The sequence below is a fragment of the Drosophila innubila genome (genome assembly GCF_004354385.1).
Source record: "Drosophila innubila isolate TH190305 chromosome 3L unlocalized genomic scaffold, UK_Dinn_1.0 0_D_3L, whole genome shotgun sequence".
NCBI lineage: Eukaryota > Metazoa > Arthropoda > Insecta > Diptera > Drosophilidae > Drosophila > Drosophila innubila.
Genome location: NW_022995376.1, coordinates 17024976 through 17046247, shown reverse-complemented (window position 1 = coordinate 17046247; position 21272 = coordinate 17024976). Strand labels below are relative to the sequence as shown.

Here is a 21272-nt window from a genome sequence, read left to right as displayed (position 1 = left end):
AATTACTTTAAACTTATGAAAAAAATAAGTATATTTTTCGTGTTTTGTAAGTAATTAAATCTTTATTAAATCTCAATTTGTCGGTGATTATTATTCAATATTTTCTTGTCATTCTTCATAGCTTCTCTTTTTTTTCAATTTTATCCCAACCTGTTTTATCTTATTTTTCATCTCATGTCTAAGCTTATTTAGCTAATTTACTTAACGTGTCATTTTGCAAATCTTCACAACTTTTTCTCGGTTTCTGCCACTTAATTATTTCTTTTTTTTGTTTGGCCTCTTACAAATTTTTTTTAGCAGCCCGCTCAGAAAGCTCTTACAATGTTCTTATTCGAGTACTTTCTGGCTACTTTGCAGTTATTTTTCAACATCATTTTATTTAAGTTTTTTTTTTTAGTGGTGTTCTTTTTTTTATTTATTGCTACATTACATTTGTTGTTGTTGTTTTTGGTTAACTTTGCGTTAATGCAACGAACGGCAACTGCAAATTTGTTTAATCGAACTCAGATATAGAAAAGACTGTGTGAATTGCTGTACACAATGTTGCATTGAAATAAACTCGTCACTAATTTTTCGTATAGGTATGCAATCAATTAATATCAATCAATCAATTAATCAACGCGGGGGCTCGAAACCAGCGTGGTGCTCCTAATTCTCATCTTTTTTTGTTGCTGTTAATATTGTTATAGTTGTAGTTGTTAGTGGTGTTTTGTATTGTATTGTACACTATAAATCGATTCATAGAAAAAGTGTAAATTATGCTATCCCATATTTGATAGTTGTATATATAATAGCTTCAGCTGTTCCAACTGCTTCTTCTCATATAAATAGTTGTATACATATAATATATATATATATATATATATAGTTTGTATAGATATTAAATGTATATATATATATATTTATATTTGCAATTTATATTGCTTAACTCTGACAATGCAACGCTTTGAAGCAAAAGACAGAGAGTGAGAGAGATACAGAATTACCAATTCAGTTATACAATAGATTTAGATATAAAGACTGGCAGCGGACTGAACAGATCCTTACTCTTGGCCATATATGTATGCTCAAGTTTCAGCGAAAATCAAGCAAAAGCTTTTTATCTGTGCCAAACTCCTATGACTGCCCTGAAACAAGTATATATTTTACTTTACGTTATTTTTAGTCTATTTTACTTTAAATTGTGTCTGTTGTTGTTTTGCTTTAGAAATATGAAACTTGCAAAGGAAGCGCCAATTTATCTTTTAACTAAGTTCGCTATATTTCCATCTCTCAATTCATATGATTTGTATCTTACTAAATGTCGTTTTGAAACTGTGTACTTTATTTAAATAATTTACTTTACTTTACTTTATTTTATTTTTACGTTAAAGTTTAAATATTCACGAGCACGCGCGAGCATTTTAATTTGCATATTCTGCATTTTGCAATACATTTTTTCTCTTTTTTTTTCTTTCAAAATTTACAAATAGGAATTTTATTTTTTTGGATTATTCATAACTATATGAGTTTTCATTGGAGTAAAATTTTCAGTTTCATATTAATTTTCTTTCATTTCGTAACTATTTGCAACTTGTTTTACAAAATAGATATTCATCTTTTAGTTGATGATGCGGTTTTCATATTTTTTGGTTCCATCTGCCTCTAAAATCTTACTTGTTAAATTGTTACTGTGTTTTTCATACAAAAAAACATCATACTGGGTCCAACTTCAGTTTGTAATTCCTGATATTTTGTTGCCATTATTTATAATAACTTTATCAATCATTCTGTGTTCTGCATTTTTGGTATTTCTTAATTCATTTCCAAATTTATTTGAGCATGTTTTTTTTTGTGTCTTTTGCTGGCTTTTACCTATTTATTGCGATAAGTTTTCAAGTTTTATCCAATTTGGCGATATGTATGTACATGTAATATACAAATAAAGAAGGGAATAAAACAAAAACTAAATAAAATCTGAAACAAAAAATAAAAATGTGACAGTTTTTGCTCAAATGTCTTTCAAAAAATGTAATTTTATTTATCCACTGTTTTGTTTTTCTATTGTTTTTTTTTAGCTCTATTATTAATGTGTTGTTTACGTTTAATATTTTTACAATAATCATTAATTTAAAATATAATAATATATGCTTAAGAACTGTTCTCATTTTTTGTATTTTTTATAATAATATTTTCGGTTTTTATTTTGTAGTTGGCTTAATTCAAATCTATAAAATTTATGGAAAGCAGCAGTAAAAATAAATTTATGCTTAAACCTTAAGAATTTCTCTGCAATCAATTTGCCATTTGACTTGAATAAGTATAATTTACATAATTCTTCTTCAATTATTTATCAAAATATGTTTGTATAATTTTGTTTCACTTCCATTGATATATAATATAATACATAATTGCCTTGACTGAAGAGTAAACAAATGGACTTAATACATCTACATAAGACAAGAATTGATATTTTGATTTGCGTTCAGTTGGGTTTCCAAAAAATGATTTATTTACATACAATTAACAAAAAGAAAATAGAAATAGAAACACAAATACGTACAGAAAATAACTTATAATTAGAAAACCGAGCGGAAATCGCATTTAACAAAAATCATAAAAGATGCTTTTAATGCGGCATTTCATTATGTTTCTCACTTTATTTCTTTAAATATTTTATGCCATTTAAAATTGTTATTTGCATTACTTTTCTCTTATTGTGTGTTTATCTCTCTTATTTTATTCTCTTTTTTTTTTGATTTTTTTTTTTAGTTTTTTTATGTTTGTTTTTATTAATGTTTTGCTTTTAGATATTTGTTGACAATTTGATGTTGCACAAAATACAATTGTTGTTTGGGTTGTTGTTGTAATTTGTTGGAAAGTGGCTGCCATTGCAATCGTCATGGCCTATGGAATCTGCAAAAAGAACAATGACAAAATTACAAAAGTTGAGATTAGTTTCAGTTTTCGTTTCAGATTGCGGAGCAAAAGTTAAAGCAGCGACAACGTGTTCTTCAGATTGGATTTCTTTTCTGATTAAGGCGCAACACACAACTTTTTAGTTGCCTTAAAGTTGAAACTAAATTCGAGCATTCGACTGACTGGCAGCTGGAAATTTGCCAGCTTATTTGCGACTCCCTCCTGCTTGTCTAATTTGTAAGCCAGCTGTAAGTTCAAGTTGCTGCAATCAGTTAGTTAAAGCAGAGCTTTTGGAGGCTTGCCTCGTGGGGCTTAAAGTACTACAACTTGAAATGCCATGCCACAAAATCCAAAAGCCATTATAAAAAGTTGGCTGCCACAGCAGTAAAAAATACTGCAGTTGAGAGAGGAAAATAGAAATGTTGGAATGAAAAATAAAAAAAATAAAACATGGAAAATACGACAAAACGCAGTGGCCACAGAAAGTCCTTTGTGGCCACATATATAGCACGAACAAAGCGCACAAGTGGCCAACTGGACGAGTGAACAATTGGACAACTAGAGTTGGGAATATTTGCAACTAAAACTGAACTGTGGCTGCTGTGAACTGTGAACTGCACGTGACACTTCATTGGGCATTTGGCAATTTTGTCGTCAATTTTGACTGTGGCATTTGGTATCGGACTTTGGACAAGGACACAAATTGTATTGCATTTAATTGTGGGAAAAACTGTACCTCGTCAGATGGCGACTGCCCTCGTGGACTGCCATTTCGGAGGACTTGAACTCGTTCAGCTCCTTGCGTATGGCGGCCTTATCCTTTGGCGTCAGTCTTGTCCATGGCTTGTCCGCCCGTCGATCGTAATCGTGCGCCTGCGTCACCTCAATATAATCGTTGAAGCGTATGATCTTCTTCTCCTTAAGCTCCTCGACGGTGGGCCGAAAACTGAGCTTGCGCAGTAAATACGATTTCTTCTCCTCCTTCTGTTTCTTCTCCTCGGCGGGTGATTGAGCTAAGCACAGGCGATAAAAAAAACGACAGTCAATTGTTGTAGATTATTTATAATACGAGTATTTATTGTTTACTCACTTTTTAGAATGTTGCGCTCCACCAGCTCCTCGGCGGTGGGTCGCATTGACAGTCGTCTGATTAGGCGCGCCCCAATCGCCTCCTTGGACTCCTTGACGTCGTTATCGTTGACCTGATGCAAAATATTTCGATTGATCAGATCCTGTTTATCGGGCCTTAATTGCAGCTTCAACGATAGCGATTCCTTGCGCGCCAATTTGGCCAGCCTGGTGTTATCATTATCATCATCCCGATAGACAATATGGCCATCACTCTCATCACTATCGCTGCTGCTTTCGCGTATCACAAAGGGCCTCGTGTTCTCCTTGTTCTCAACGGTGCATGGCAACTGAATATTGAACATTTGCTGCCTGCTGTGGGAAATGGGTTAACAAATTGGGCATTAGTCAACGGCATTTTTTGGTTAAATAAATACAAATTAAATTCGGGCACTATCTAACTAATATTTCTAGTCATTAGCTTTGTCACATTTCACATACACATACACCAAAAAAAAAAAAAGAAATGGGAAAGGGAGGGGGTGTAACATGCAGCAGGATTTTAATATTATGTACTAACACTTTCCACACTGCAATCTCATCAGGGCAATCTGCCAGATTCACACATACACACACACACACACACACACACAAGTATACCAGTGCAGCAGTATGTGTTTAATTTATTCATCTTCCTGCATAACTCTAAGGCAAATGTCCTTAAAGTTTTTTGTTGCTAACAAAAATCCTTTTGGCTGCCGTTTAGTCGCTTTTATTTTCTTTTCTGTTGCTGCGGCAATTTGTTGTTTTCTTTTTAACGACACGTGTGCGCACATCTGGCAACTCATTCGCATACATTTCCTTACATGTGTGTGTGTGTGTGTGTGTGTGTGAGTGTGTGTTGGCTTTGTACTTAAAGCTGTCGTGGCTGAAAAGCCCGCCCAGAATGCTATATCCTGTCAGGCGCATCCGCAACACTTTCGCATTAAGAGTGTATACATATATAAATTGTATATCTATATACAAATACATATATATTCACAGCGCATCGTGTCTATGCTTGCCACATTACCATGCAAAACGAGTTCTAAGCAAATTATGCAAGTCACTGTCGCCCACTGTATACTCTAACTTTCTAACATACAAATACAAATCAAAATTACTTGCAAATAAAATAAACTACAAGATGAGGGCAGCATATTAAAGTAGTCAATTATTTCAATTGAGCTTAGATTGCACCGAAAATAGTTGAGAAAATAGCTAAAAGAATAAGCTAATAGCTAATCAGAATCAGTATAATTTTCCTATGATACTCAATTTAATTCAACAACTGCAATTGGTTCGACACTTTATTTATTTTCTAAATTCTACAAAATATCTTTACAGCAGTTCATCGTTATTTCATTGTCTAGACTCTAGTAAATTTACAAAAAAAAACCTATTTAACCTAATAACAATACGAAGAAATTTCTCTTAATCAAAACGAGCAACAGAAAATTGCTTAAAATGAGCTTAGTTCAAAAGATTGTTGTTAATTGTAAATTTCGCGTCTCACTGCGCTTTCATTTTAAGCTTTCACTTCTTCCTTTCTGACATCTTGTAAGATTGGTTTCAAATTAAATAGGTACTTCAACTTGCTCGTTAGATGCGCAGTTAAGCGTTCATTTTTAACACAATTAATTTGCAATCTAAAGTAAAATTAAATTTACCAAGAAATGTAAAATGAATTAATACAATTGTCTTGGGTCTAAGCAAGGAAAGAAATCGAAAACTGAAACAGTTTTACAAATTATTTGATCACAAGTCGATCTATGGTTGTAGCTATGGAAATTGTTAAGCTGTCCAATATTTTGACCATATTCTTACTGCTTTTTCACCAAGTTGTTGCCATTGGCAATGGGAAAAGCAATTTCAACTTTGTGTTTATCACTATATTACTATTTCTCCATTTTCTTCATGCACTATATATGATAAATATGTACGAATTTTGCATTTCCTGTTCAGTTGCTTCACTTTCACGCATTGTTGCAGACGCTTTGCATATTTTGTAAAAGGGGAAAAATGGAGGCCGTTTGGGCGTGGCTAAAAGGACTCGACTCTCATGTGCGGTTGCCTTCAATTGAGTTTCGATTATGCCGCATCGCTGGCTACAGAAATCAACTTGTGGAACATGTCAACTGTCATCCTTTTTTCTTTTCCAGCTTATTAATATGTGAATCAATTGCCTTCCTGCTTTTCCTTCGAAAAGGGGTTGCTCTGTTATGTCTTTGACATGCAGTGTCACATACAAAATTAAATTAAAATGATGATGATGCTTTGTTATATCATGTTCTTGAAAGCGCGCGTAATTTGAAATGAAATCTGGTTTCCAAATGAAACATGCTAAGAGGCAAAAGAGCAAATAAAAAGCAAACGAAAACTTTTATCACACACATACACATACACATACATTTATACATACGACATTGAGGGACGTGGCGGGAGAAAATAGAGGAAAGGCGTCGGGAAAATGAAACTTAATGGCAAACACAACCGAAAAGTTAGTAATTTAATACTAAAGTAAAACAACAAAAATGTGTGTTGTGCGGGTGTGCGACGTTTGTTGTGTGTGTAGTATTCTTCTTCTTCTTTGTGAAGGGGCATTGTTTAAAATTAAATCAAAGCACATAACCAAAAAATGATTGTTAAGGTGCATGGGGATTTTTCGGGAGTGGACATTGTGGAATTTGTATCACTTTAAGAGCTTTTTGAAATTCTTTAAAAAGTATTTTTATTTGCAGTACATTTTTCAGGTGATTCTCAAATATTTTTAAGTATTTTTAGTTTGCAGTATTTCAAAGTAAGCTCAAAGTGAAATTATAAAAAATTTCTTTATGTTTTGTCACAGCAATTAAATAAAAAGTGAGCGGGAGCTGGAGATAGAGTGTGAGCGAGAGGGGGTTATAGGGGAAGGGCATACACTAAAAGCGTTTTGGCATACGTTCCACATAACAAATAAATTAGCTAAAAAATGTTTACCATATTCTAATCCGTGGTCGTAGTATAGGCCTGATTTCGAGGTACGTTTTCGGGTTGTATTGGTTGATTGATTGTATTGATTGATTGATTTGATTGTTGTAATAGTAGAGGTATTTGTTGGTTGTTGTAGTTGTTGTAGAGTAGTAGATAGACAGAGAGATAGAGAGAGAAAGGGAGGGAAAACGTGTTTACCACGCACACACAAAAAAAGAAGAACAAAAACCAAATTCAATGAAAATAAAAATTGTTAAATATCAAAAGAGAAAAGTTATAAATATAATTATGAAACAAATACATAAACAGGGGTCAGGTCGGGGTCGAGGGGACGTCGTTATCAATTGATAAATTTGTTGCAGCAGAAATGTGATGATTATACAGAGAAATAGAGAGAGAGAGAGAGAGAGATTGGAAGAGAGACAAAGTTAAGTAAAAACAAATTTCAAACTACAATCAAAAACAAAATCGAAACGCAAGAAACTACAATTATGTGGGCGTGTTGCAAAGGGGCGTGCCATGGATATACTCACTTCAGCGAATAGTTGTTGCCCGTCGCATCCTGGCGCACCACCAACGGACGCTGGCTGGCCGAATGCTGAGCCGCCGCTGCGGCTGCCGCGGCCATCGAACCGATGCCGCCGTTGCTATTGGAAATGGCAGCCGCTTGGGCGGCACTGTGATGCTCCTGTGTGGGCGTAACGGGCGTGGACGCCGAGACGGTTGGGCCCTTCTTCTTTAGCGCCGATTTGAGAGGAACTGCATTTGGTTTTGGCTCTTTGGCTGGAATTTCCTCGACGCGTTGCGTGTCCATAACGCGAACATGGTTACCACCATACGGCGCATACTCATCATCCGAGTCGAGCTCGTCCTGGTCGGGATCGTGATCTGCGCGATATTGCAAAGTAAATCATCGAGTCAGAAAAATGTTTTAAATTTTCTAAAAATGTATATATTTTGATATTTTGGGCGAAGGGCGGGGCACTAGCATAGTTTATGAAGTGCGCATTTGTAATGAAGCTGAAGCTGAAGCTAGCCTGGCATTCTTTTGTTATTTTCGTTTTCTTTTACCATCATAATCGTAGTCCTGCTGATAATCCTGATCATTCATGGCGCCTGGCCCGTGCGGTCGTCCAGCGATGAGCGTCGGGCTCGGCGTGGAGAACATTGGCGGCGGTGGGATGGGTCCAATCTCCGACACGGGTATCGGTGGCTCCGGCAGCTCGCTGAGCATCACGCCCGGCCGCTGGCCACCGGCATATGGCGGTGGTGTGCTACCCGGTGGTCCACCCACCATTTTGCCATCATCGCCGCCATCTAAATGAACCGGGATACATTACACAATCGGGGGCAAAACGAGAAAGAAACAGAGAGGAAGAGAGACGCAAGACAAACAGTGAGTGAATATGAGTTACTTTAGCTAGCATGTGAATCAAATGTGTATGCGAGTGTGCGTGTGTGTGTGAGTCTGAATGTGTGTTGTGAGAATTGTGTGGGATTGTAACCAGGCAAAGGAAATCAGCAATATGAAACGATGATAAGCAAAGTTCTACGAGTTTGTTTACATTAATCGCTATCGAATACTATCGATAAATTACAGTTTTCTGCAGCGATAACAATCAATAATATAATCATCTGAGACAAAGATAAAAATGTAGCCTAAATTACTGCGAGCTATCAAATTCTATCGATAAATAGAAGTTTGTTATATAAACTATTACATCATTATATAATCAAGTTCGTATAAATCGAAAATAAAACATAACAGTTAATTTTTCTACCGGTCCTAACTATGCACTAGAAATTTTTTGGTAATTAGAGCTTATGCAATCGAACATACTCAAAAATTACTGCGAGTTGGATTTCAAAGAATGTTATCGAATACTATCGATAGAAAACAATAAAAATAGTTACATCACTTTAAAATCAAGGCTGCAAACCGGTTTGGGTTTTTAAGCGTCCTGAATAGGATTATGAACCGAACCCTTGAAATTATTTACTTTGCGAATTCGAACCTAAACCGAACCGCATTCTATAAAAAAGGTTCGGTTCAAAAAAAAAAAATTACATAAATTTTATAGTTTTCTAATTTTACGCAATTATTTGAGACTTCGGATTAAAAAAGTCATATTTAAATCTTCAAATAAATTTGAATAAACATCCAAATTTGATTTCTTAAAAAAAAAAATTTAATAAGCTCAAAATGTAAAGAAAAATATATAATACAAATATTTTTTTTGTATGAAATTGTACCAAGGTTCAAACCCAAACTTTGGGTTCAGGAGGTATATAAACCAATTCGCGAACCGAACCGATGTTTTGCTCTATGGCTCGAACCGCCAAACCGAACCTTTAATAAAATTTTGGAGGTTTGCATCCTTTATTAAAATTCTATCCAATTTATGAATTAGCTTCAACCGTGTTCTTTGCCTGATTGTGGGTGAACTATTTGTAATACTCTAGCATTCTATTATGGTACAACACAACACTGATGATGCGGATGTCTACTTACAATGCTCGTTGTGATAGCAAATGTTGACACCTCGCCGCGACAGCTTGTTGCTGCCACCGAGAGTGTTGGGTCGCTCCTGTTTGTTGTTGGAATCGGCCTGGTTGTGTTGTTGCTGCTGGTGCATGCCACCAACTCCACCGCCACCACCGGGTGGTGGCAACATGGAGCCCTGGCATGTCGGTTGCTCAATATTCGGTGTTGATAATGTGCCATTGCCACCGTGTTGTTGTGCATCAGTCTTGTCTTTTCTTGGTTCTGCAAGAAAATTAGAGATAGAAAGAAATTAGGAATGAGAAAGAGAAGAAAATGAGAAAAGAGCATAAGCTGTTTAACAAGTGCAAGCAACTAATTTACGAGCCATCATATGTGCCAAACTAGCTAGACACAAACAGACAGAGACAGACTGAAGCATGTGGGCCCCACTGCGTATACTTGATGAGCTTTTACATTAATTGTTATGGTGGCTGCTTTGGTGGTTTGCTCGGTTTCTCTTGACCACACCAGCAGCTGGCAGCACTGCAAATTGCCTGCCACAGCACAGCATCAGCTTGCCTGGCCACTTGAGTGCCCACAAAGCACTTAAACACACTCACATACATATATTCACACACACTCACATCTGCACAATTGCTCGACTTTTGTTGCTCGTTTCTCTGTCTCTCTGTCTCTCTCTGTTGGTCAAGTGTAATATTTTTAATTGTTGTTTAAGGGTTAAGCGTCCGGGTCTCTTCATAGCCACCAAATAGTGCACCCGACCACATTTGGACAGTCGTGGCCAGAAAGAAATTCCCAACGGACAACTGAAAACTGAATGAATGTAAATTGCTGTTGTTCTTGTTGTTGTTGTCTCTGAAGTCCTTGTGTAAGTGGGGCGACCTCGTTAATAATGAGAAATGGCAAACAATTATGTGCCAGTGTATTTGAGTATAAAGGCAGCAGTATTTAACTACACTAGGCAACAAATTTCAACCAACTTTTTCCTCTCAAACATTTTATGCAGTTATAAATTTTTAATAACTAAATTTTATTGTTTAAAGTCAGATCGTAAAATTTGCCAACAAAAAATTAAGTTGTCTTAAAAGTAGTGTTAACTAGTGTAACTTGCAAGAGCAAAAACTTATCTCTATTTGCGCAGTATTTAAGCTTGAAATTATTTAATATTAAAACTCAAACAAAAGAGAAATAAACGGTTTCCAAATACAACATTAAAGTTAGGTATTTACAGAAGAAACGCTAGGAAAATACGGATACCGTTTACAAATATAGCACAAAACGGAATGGAGTAAAGGCTTCTCAAAGACACAGACAATTCTGAGTTTTTTGTATACATTAAATAAGGGAAAAGCAGTATCATTTCCACTTCAGTAAGTACAGAAAATATCTATATTAAATTTCAACAAAAGTCAAAGACCGGAAATTGCTTGCTAACCTATTTTCCTGACTATTTTAATCAAGCATAACAAATGAAGTTTCCTGTCTAAGAAAATAGCAAAGTGCTAAAAACGGACGGATGGACAGACGGGCAATCGGCACGATATCATTTTCCACATGCCCGAAAAGCAATTAAGAGAAAATTCCTAACAAGTGCTTAAATACTTTTCATTTACTGCTGCTCGTTGGCGTGTCAGTGATTAAAAAAATGTTACACTTGACAGACAGCCGCCGTTTGAGGGGAAAGAGACTGAGAGCTGTAGATGGGCAAAATCTGCGCACTTTCCACACAATATTTATGGTCTAAGCAAATGAAAATATCTTGATTACTCAATGGCGGGGGCCAAAAAAAATACGAAAATTCACGGTGGCAATTAATTGCCAAATTAAGTACATAAAAACCAAACAACTGCAACACTAACAAATTAATAACAAATTAAAACGAGAAGGAAAATCTGTATATAAAAATCAAATCAAATGCAGAAATGCATAGCGAATGCGAAACTGTTAACCAATTTTGCTAATCACACGTAAATATATATCAAAGCGCGTTTAAATAAGCAACAGAGGGGGCGTGGCAAGTGGGGGGACTGCAAACTATTTGAAACAGATACAAATTCCGTTGGCAGCGAGCCAAATGAAAAGCTAGTGCGAAAAGCTGCGAGAGAGGGACGCAGACGAAGAGAGAGAGAGAGAGAGATAGAGAGAAAGGCATGCCTTGACGTGTTTGCAAAAATATTTTGAAGAAATAAATAAAAACATTAAACAAATACATTCATTTCGTTTATTTATATATTTGTTTTTTGTTTGACAATGCGAGTGATGAAGTAATGAAATCATTTTGAAAGCCAAGAAAATACATTTTCATGCATCAAGTTCATGATGTGGCCAAAGTCTAGGGCAAGCATGACCAACAGACAGAGAGAGAGAGAGGGAAAGAGAGAGAAAAGGGATATATGTATATAAATATTTTAATGAATTTATGTGCTTGTCAAATTATGGCGACAAATATCTTTGTATTAACTGGCAACTTGCTGCCTCTCTCACGCTCACACTCTTTCTCTCCCTCTCACACTCTCATCTGGTGTCTCTTAGAATTTATGAGCTGACAGCACTCTCAGCAACAAAAACAACAGCCGCAGGCAAGAATTATAGCATAAAAATAAACAAATTTGCAGCTTTGAGTAAGGTTCAAGCTTTTAAGCCAAAAATAAAATGAAGATTTATGCTCCCAATTTTATGTATGAAAATCTAAGCATTTAAGTGAATATATAATTGATCTAAAGCATTGGTTAAGCAAAGCTCTTAGCCTAGTTTATGTCATTGCCAAATGCCACATATATCAATTTGATTATCATAAGAATCTCAGTCTTTCTCTCATTCTTCGTGCGCACTCTAATGACAATATTAATTATCCAGAAAGTTTAGTCCCCTAATTAGCCAGTGCCAACATCTGGCTGGCACATTTTGCCTTTTAATCAATTACTTATATCTACAGTCACAAGTTTAAATGCCAATAAGTATGCAACATGAAATGCGTATGTGGCAGACATGTGACGTCATTGGGAATTGCAATTCCGTAGTGTACAATGCACAGATTCATTTATAAAGTACAAACAAATACATAAAAATACTCGCAACAGACAGGAATTTTGTTAAGAAGCCGCAAATTAATAGTGCGGTTTCATGTTTGGTCAAGGCAAACAAAACAACAACAGGGCATTGAAAACATGGCCTAAAAAAGACCTAACAAACGACGTCTATTTGGTTTTATACTCTGAAAATTTAAAAAAAATCACTTCACTTGATATGAAGATAATTTCTTATTGAGCTCAAATATAGTTTATCCTCACACAAATTCATTAATTCATAACATTACAGGGTATTTCCATAGTCATTTATTCTAATGTGTATGTTCTGTTGTTGCTCTTATTGCGGCTTCGCTTTTGTTCTCGGCTCAGGATTTTTGCTCCGACAGCGTGTGGATATTTGATAAATAAACAATGTGAGGCTGTGAATTTCAGGCCAGGACGCACCACAGCACCACCGCACCATCGCCGCAAAAACATAACCGAAGGCTCGTGTAGGCACTGCCTTTTCATAGCCTAATTTTCATTTGGAAAAGGCATGTGTGAAAGAGAAAGCCTGCACAGCAACGGCAGTTGGCATCTGGGGAATACAACAACGACGAGAGGCAACATGAGGCAACAAAATTGTTGCAAGGGGGGGAGGGGCATCTGCACATGATACCGACAGCCACAGCTGCTGACGTCACTCAAAATGAGCGTCGGCTGCTCCAGAGAAGCTGTCAAATGGCTGTGACATTTATTACGTTAACCATACGCCCGAGGGGCCAGGATTTTTCCTTTTGGTTTAAGTCAGGTTTCACTTTAACAACTGCAGCAACTGCTGTGGCAAAATTTAGTGCTCGTGCCACTGGCACGCCCATGATTATGCTCAGCTCTTGGCCTTAATTGTGTATAACACGTATACGCCGCGTTGTGCACAAAAATTTGTTGCAGCCGCCAAATATCAACGCCCCGACATAATTCATTAAATTTAATTAATGGCACATCGTTAAACTGCAACTGCCACGCCCACCTGCAGGCCGTGTGATTCATGCGCCTTGAATTTCCCCACTTGCACAGCAAAATAATGATATATATAAAACAATTTGTAACAGCATTCTATTCTGAGTCAATCGTTGCCTTCTTTTTCCTAGTCTTGCCCATAATTTGCATATGTTTTGTCGATTCGATTTTGACATTTCTTTTCTGCTCGAGACACAATTCACATTTATAGACGAAGCACAAGGACTATAACACAAGTGTCTAGATGCCATTTGCCTGGCTCGATAGAAAAAACATTTTGTACTTTCAAAGTGTTTTGTGTTCCCATTTGTTTGACAACAAACCCTTCAACTATGAGCTGCTGCCTCAATTTTTATTGATTGAAACACATTTTTATGAAGTTTTCTCTCTTCCTCGGTACTCCTCGAGCAGCTGCTGAATTTGTTATTTGCTCTTAAGGAAAGTACAATGTGGAATATGTTTTCAGCCCGGAGTTGTGTTGTGCATTTCGCATGTGCGCTCGTGTTGTGCCTGAGGTCAAATGAAATTGATTGGAATATATATATATATAAACTGTAGATTAACTCTTCGAAATATGGCCAATCGATACACTTTTAAATGACAAGCATTAAATATTTCTGTAGATATTTTCAATAGAAATCAATTCTTTTATTATCATTTTGTTACAAAAGAAATAAATATAAAGAACTTGAGTAGTTAAACATTATAAATTTAAAGAATGCTTATGCTTTGTAAAAAATATTTCATGGAATTCATAAGTTAGTTGAATTTTTGGATTGAGTTAAAAAATTTCGACTAATATATTTTTAAACAGACTTTATATGTTATTAAAAATGTTCTTGATAATATTTTTTGTTTCTCACATAACAAACGATTTTTTCATGAGAATTGATTTGTTATTTATAATTTTATTTTTCATTTTGTTTGTCTTACAGTGAATTTAATATGCTTTTCAAAATATACTGGATAAATTTTAATACATGTTTTGTTTTCCACATAATCAATTTTCTTTCAAAGAGCTTTGATTTGTTTTCAAGTATTTTTAATAAATATTTATTACATTTTGTTTGTCTTACAGGTGGTCGCTTTTGGGCTTTAGCTGTCAGTTTTAATTTCACATCATCTGCCACAAAAGTAATTGAACATTTCTTCAAAATTTCAAGAGCATCGTCTGCTGGCACTTAGCATGCCTTCAGGCACTTGTCAAACCGCATTAACTTAATATCCAAAAACTTGAGAGGTACTTCTGGCAAAGCCGTCAGCTTATAAGTAAATTATACTTGAACTCTGCCCTTTCGCTCGCTCAAATGTTTATTTTCAATATACGTTTTATGTTATATTCGTGGATAAAGGTGTAGGTGCTGCGTCGCATCGCATCGCAAACAGGCGATGTCGTCGACACATTGGCCCACAATTGTGAACTGTCGGTGGATGGTGGTGCAAATGCGTTTGGCATTTCAAGAGTTGAACACAAAAATAAACAGCAACCAGCTCCCCAGCCACCAACATTCGCCCATACAACAGATCACAACAGAGTTGAGATAGTGAAGGAGAAGGGAAGGAGTAAGGCAAAATACCTTAGGAGCAATTAAAAGTTTTTATGCTGCAATCTCGAGTGTAAGAAAAACAGCGGGCAGCCAATTAAATGGCGATTAAAAATAAATTAAGTTTACTTTATGTACGAATTGTTAAAAACCAAATGGCAAACAGCAGCAACAAAAACTGACTGAAAAGGCAGCGTATAAATAAATAATTTGTGAGCTTAGTGTCTGGAGCAAGCAGAGAATATCTAAACGAAATTGTGTACAAAGGTGAAGGCCGAATGGCCGACTGGTCTTATGGGCCGAACACAGTCATCAAAAGCAAATATAGTCAGCTATGCAATCCACACACACACACACACTCACACACACAGATACAGGCCACTTTATAAATAGACCACTTGAAATATTTTTGTCGTCGTTGCCACTGCCGCATTTTTGATGCGATTAGCCAGAGATTTGTTGTCGTCGTCTTAGCAACTGAATTCAAATGCAAACAAATCCCCAATGAAATCTCTGTGGGCGATTCACAGCGGGGTGTAAAGTGAGAAATAGAAATTTAATTAATTTTCCTCAATTCATTCTGTGGGCCTGTCAAGGTGTCTGCCTTTTGTATCTTGTATCTTGTATCTGGCGTGGGCGTCTCAATTGGAATAGTTCTAGTTCCCGACTCTTTGTGAACAAAGTGTTAATAGTTTTTGTTGACTTTCTGGTTGCTTTTGTTGGATTTTGATATACGATTTGGCACAGTCAATTAGCCTAATGCCTGAAGCGCAATACTTGTCATTCATAAGCGAACGAATAACGTTTTGAAAGATTTTGTTTAGATTGAAAATATTTATTGATGCTCAGCAATGCGCCTGCGATTTTGTGATATATATAGAACTTATTCTGATGAGCACAACAGATTTTTGTTATAGGTGAATTTTAGAAGTAAATATTTATTATTTACAATTCACTATTTATTAAATTGAGTTCTATTTTCTGACTACTTACTACTTTGACTGTATAGACGGCCAAAAGGTATTAGATATAATAATAATATATAAAATCGTTTAGTGCAGCTTACTTAAAAATAGTACTTAATTTTCAAAGACTTTAAATTTGTGTAGTAAATACCCACACTTTATCATTTAAAAATGTTTAACTCTTACAATTCTCACCCATTACCAATAAAGCACATTATCAGTTTATATATGCCAAATAATAACTTTAATTAAGTGCTTAAATAAACGAAAGGGTATTTTAATTATACAAATAATGAAAGAAACCAAATGAATGCGAAAATCAAAGGCTTTATGTCGAAAATCGCTAACCTTTCTTCCTCTCCCTTTAGTCAATATTTAAGTGATAAATGATATCTTTTGTGACATTTTCTTCTCATCGTGTCAAACTCAACGACCAGAGAAAAAGGCGAAAACAAAGCTATTTAAATAATTAAATAGCTCAATTGTTCGGTAATTACGGAACAACAAGCAACAAATATCCCTTTTAAGCCTTAATTTCTCTGTTTTGGCTTTTTTGTGGCCTCACTCAATTAGGAACGTTTAAGGAATTTAGCGAAAAATGAAATGTTTTGCAATGAAAACTTAATTGAGTTCTTTCGGCAAACAAAGCGTCAACTTTGAGTCGACACTGCAAAAGATGGTCGTTGGAAATTAAATTTTAATGGCAGTTGACACTTTGACGCCTGGCCACACCCCCATTTCGCCTACAAACTTGCTTTATCTTGTATTTCAAAAGCAATTTCTTGCCGCATTGTTTTAGCGGAGACGACGTCGACGACCACTCGGCGTATAATAATAATAATAATATGTATTATTATGTTCGAGACGAGAATTTTTGTGAAATATTCTTAGGCGTCGCCACAGATTTACGAGGCGGAGAACTGAAAAACGAATATTCGAAAGAGCGCAACAATTTTTCGCTTTTACTTTCTTAATTTGATAGATGAAATCAGCGCAAAGTTATGCAGTGCCCAAGAAAATCAACAAGAAAACAACCAAATAAATGCCTTGAAATAAATAAGAGAAAAGAAACATTCAAGAAATTCGCCTTTTTCCGAAAAGGTCGCCCTCCTGGAAGAAGGTGTGTAAATCTCTTTTTTTTGCCGGAGAAAGAAGGGAGACGGGATGTCAAGCTCTCTGGCTGCGCCTATCTGATTTATGGGCACAGAAATTGGCGCATGTCGTAAAGCGTAAAGGCCGAACAAATAACATTTAATTTCGGTCAGGCCGAGAGACCCAAAAACTTGATAGAAAACTGTTTCGACAAAGCCTCGCATAAAAAAAAAACCCGGTCAAAGTACAAAATAATGCTATGAAAATAAAAATGAACAGTCGACCGACAGCAACAGAAAGAAAAAAGAGAGAGAGAGAGAGAGAGAGTGAGGGAGGAGAGAGAAAGAGAAAGCACAACTTATGCAAAAGTTAACAATGTCGGCTTGATACTTGGAAACTGGAAACCTGAACTGCGGCTGCCAACACAGTCAAAAGATTAACAACAACAAAACTTATGGAAAAAAGTAAACTTTATGAAGTACATACACACATACTCATGCCCAATACACGCACACACAGAGACAGAGACAGAGACCGTGAGGTGTTAAATTTATAGGCGTGCGCTAAAATGTAGGCAACAAAAAATGACTAGAAATATGTGCAGACATTAAATGAAATACTGGGCTCGTCTATTAGCTAAACAACTTGAACAAGAAAATGTCAAAGATATTTCTGGGGAAGCTCTTACATAAATGGTATTGAGTATAGCCGAAATGTGTAGTGGTTTTTCTTGGGAAATAATTTCATAAATCATCTTAGATTGCATTCAGAAATAATAGCTTAAGTGACTGGCAACACATTCAGACTGTGCTTAATTTCTAGCACAATTCACAGCATCACTTACACATACAGAAATCACAGTTCTACACACGTATACACACACTCGAATACACGCTCAATCATTGTGTTTAATGGGCGTAAGCACGCAAAAGCATAAGGAAAAAAATTGCAAATAGGATTTGTAGCTAGGGCAACATGTAACTTAGCAAAAGCTTGGGATTCGTTGTCCCTTTTCTAATTCTACCTATTCATACTCTCACTTCTTCACCTTGTGCATCTCTTTCTACTTCTCTGTTTCTCAGCTACCGGTAATCACTTGTTTTTAGCAGATTTCAGCTGGCTCAGTCATATTTAAGGTTTAAATTTAATGAAAGAAAGCCTTTAATGTGCCTAGCTATGCGCTGGCATCCCAAAAGATAGAAAAGAGATGGTGTAAAAAAGGTGGCGCCACAAAAACTGCCTAAAGGCTTAAACGACTCAGCTTGGTGATGGGCTTGTTGGGTTCTTGCCAGGGCCATTAGGTGAGCCTAGAAGGCGGCACGTGGAGTGCTCGAATAACACTAAACGTCACTTTAACACTGTTGCCACTTCTCGTGGCAAAGTGCTTTTCACACCCAATTTCTGCACGTATGTAACAACAACCTAGCGCCAAAAGCAGCAACAACAACAACAATAACAATAATGCAGGGAGAAGTAGACGAGCATCGCGAGTTAAATGCTTTTCAGGCATAAAACTTTGACAGCCTGACAGTCAAAAAACAACAATGACACCCCCAAAAATACGCACACACACACACACACTTATATATAGAGACACCTACTCTGTCTGTGTGTGGTGTTACTGTGTTTGGCTACGTGCTTCGAGCTATTTTTTGTTATGTTTAATGCGTCGCTCGAGTTATGATTACAATTTGGACCAGCAGCACACAGGACTACAAAACCAAAGGCAACACCAGCACACTCAAAGCTACAGTCTCAATTGCCTATAGTGAGCAAGCAAATTCCTTCAAATTTTCCTTAGTTTTATTGGTTCGAACCATAGAGAAAGATTTTAGACAAGTTTGCTGAAATTTCTGAACACAAGGCTTGAATTCAATCCTTGTTTCAATTTAATGCAAAAAAAGGAACCATTTAAGGCATCTAAAATATTTTATAACTTTTTAAGGATAATGTTTAAGATTTCTATTTTATTTTTTTTTCAAAATTAGATAGTGAAATATAAGTATTGGTAAAAATATTTTCAACGCAGACTATTTTTACTACAAATCAGTTCATAATAGAAAGAGCTTCATTGTATAGAAGTTCATGATAGAGCAGTTCAACTGTACTGTATTTCTGTCCTAGTATATGCTTGCTTTGAGTTTGGTGTTATATTTTAGCCATGTCGGACAGCAGCAGTTTGGGCCATAAACTTGCCAAAATTTCGCCGTACAAGCCTCGTTTTGTTCCCCTCTATTTACGGAATTGTATCAATGTGTATGTGTTTGGTATGTGAGTGTAGGTGTGTTGTGATATATGAGGTTGTATGGCGTGTTCGAGGACTGTTAAGAATCCAAATTGGATGTTCACATTTTTCAATAATGTTTAGTTTATTTGACTATCTCTAAATTTGGATTTTGTTACAAAGAGTTCTTATTTCCCGAATATCTACACATTGTATAGACTGCAAATTGTAAAATAAATTTCCGTTTTACGTTACTCACTTCCAAATTTTTTATTTTATTAGCGCATCTTCTATTCGTATATTCTTCTCATTACTTTTATCATCATATTGCTTGTATTATATTGTCATAACTGGGGCGTTGCCGGAGACGACTTTAATCAATAGCTGAAGGTCGCAAGAGCTTCTCTCTTCCCTCAAACATAAAAAAAAAATGAGAAGCATAAATGATAAGAGCCTGGGAACATTAATCATACGACATGTGTTGTTGCTGGCACACAGCAATTAGTTGCCACATAAATTTCAGGCCTTTGAATTATGTAGCATTTGGAAAGATTCAGTCCCTCTCTCTCTCTCTCATCATCCGTCTATATCTCTATCATCATAACAACATCGGCAGCAGAAGCTCAACAGTAAATTCTACTTGAATTGGCAACGGAAGTGGCTGAGAACATGGCCAACAACAGCAAAGCAGCATTCCCAGCTGGTCCCGAAAGTTTCTTTAAGATCTGATAAATTAGCAATAATATTTGGCAACAGCGGAAGTTGGCAAGGTCAACCTCAAAATGACGATGACGACCGTAATGATGATGATGTTCGTGTTGCTGATGATGGAAATGCGGCTGGTTTTTGTTGATTTGTGGGCAAAAAGTGTCGCTCAAGAGTAAATAAATGGAGACGATTCGATGACAAGAATCAAAGGGAAATGCGATGCGCAATTTTACGAAATTGACATAATTAAAATGAAATTATTTATGGCCACATTTTCAGCAACATTTTTCTAGTGTTTTCGCCATAATAAACATAAATTAAAGCTAAGCATCATCTCAACTGAAATAAAGAAATTATTGCTTATAGCCGTCAGGGCAAGCTGACTGCCATGATTGATGGTTTGTGCATGAACAAAAGCTGCATGCTGCATAACTCAAGACACTGACACTGTATTTTAAGACTCGCCGATTGTCAGCAGATGATTAAATTGATGATCAATGATGCACTTGCTCAGTTTGATTGATTGTGCCTAAGACAAAAAATTTGAGATTAAAATGAATAAATAAAAAATATTAAGCAACTCGTCAATCTAAATTAAGCTCCCAACTAATATATTTATTAATCAAAGCCGCTTTTCAATATTAAAATTAAGTATTTAAAAAATGTTAAAGGCTTTTTAAGATACACTTAGTTTTTCTTCCTATTAAATTTTATTATATATAAAATTTTTTTCAACATTTTTCAGTTTTTCTTAAGAAATAGGATTAATCCTCCCACTTACTATTTAATGTGGTGCAATAAATTCCACTATATGTGCTAATCAAACAAGTTGGCAGCAATTTTTCGTACAGCAACACAACTGCTTTGATTTATATTTATTTATTTTTTATTCCTGTCTATTTTCATAAACCTATTTATTCAGAGTCGTTAAACGAAAAAGACAAACAGCTACGTATATCTAAAAATATTCAAATGCCTTTAGTTGTTTGCCTGACTTTTGTTGTTGTCTTTAAATATTTGTGCAACATTTGTTGTTGGGTATTTTTTTATTTGGCAATCAAAGAATTCAAGTCAAGTAAATAAAACATATGAATTATGTGTTGGTCGACAGATTTTCTACAGGTCTTCTTGACGTCACAGCGCCAGAGCCAGAAGACAAAAACACAAATGGATGAAGAAGAATTCTTTTCGCAGATTTGTTAAAGGATCCGCTAACAAAAATGAATC

General features: G+C 35.8%; 1 protein-coding gene across 12 annotated transcripts in view; it reads right to left on the bottom strand.

The window, feature by feature from the left end:
* Positions 1-2351: 2351 nt before the first annotated feature.
* The window catches only part of LOC117787242 (phosphatase and actin regulator 4), a 103930-nt gene continuing 85009 nt past the window's right edge, over positions 2352-21272 (bottom strand). For 5 of the 12 annotated variants that reach the window (XM_034625719.1, XM_034625714.1, XM_034625712.1 and 2 more), the window contains 7 exons: positions 9491-9745; positions 8050-8295; positions 7512-7866; positions 6985-7014; positions 3989-4341; positions 3635-3911; positions 2352-2895 (listed from right to left, as the gene is read on the bottom strand). In XM_034625719.1, the coding sequence (XP_034481610.1) occupies positions 2880-2895; positions 3635-3911; positions 3989-4341; positions 6985-7014; positions 7512-7866; positions 8050-8295; positions 9491-9745 (1532 nt within the window). In that variant the 3' untranslated portion in view covers positions 2352-2879. The remainder of the gene's footprint in view (positions 2896-3634; positions 3912-3988; positions 4342-6984; positions 7015-7511; positions 7867-8049; positions 8296-9490; positions 9746-21272) is intronic. The other 7 variants (XM_034625720.1, XM_034625716.1, XM_034625725.1 and 4 more) reach the window with 4 other exon arrangements.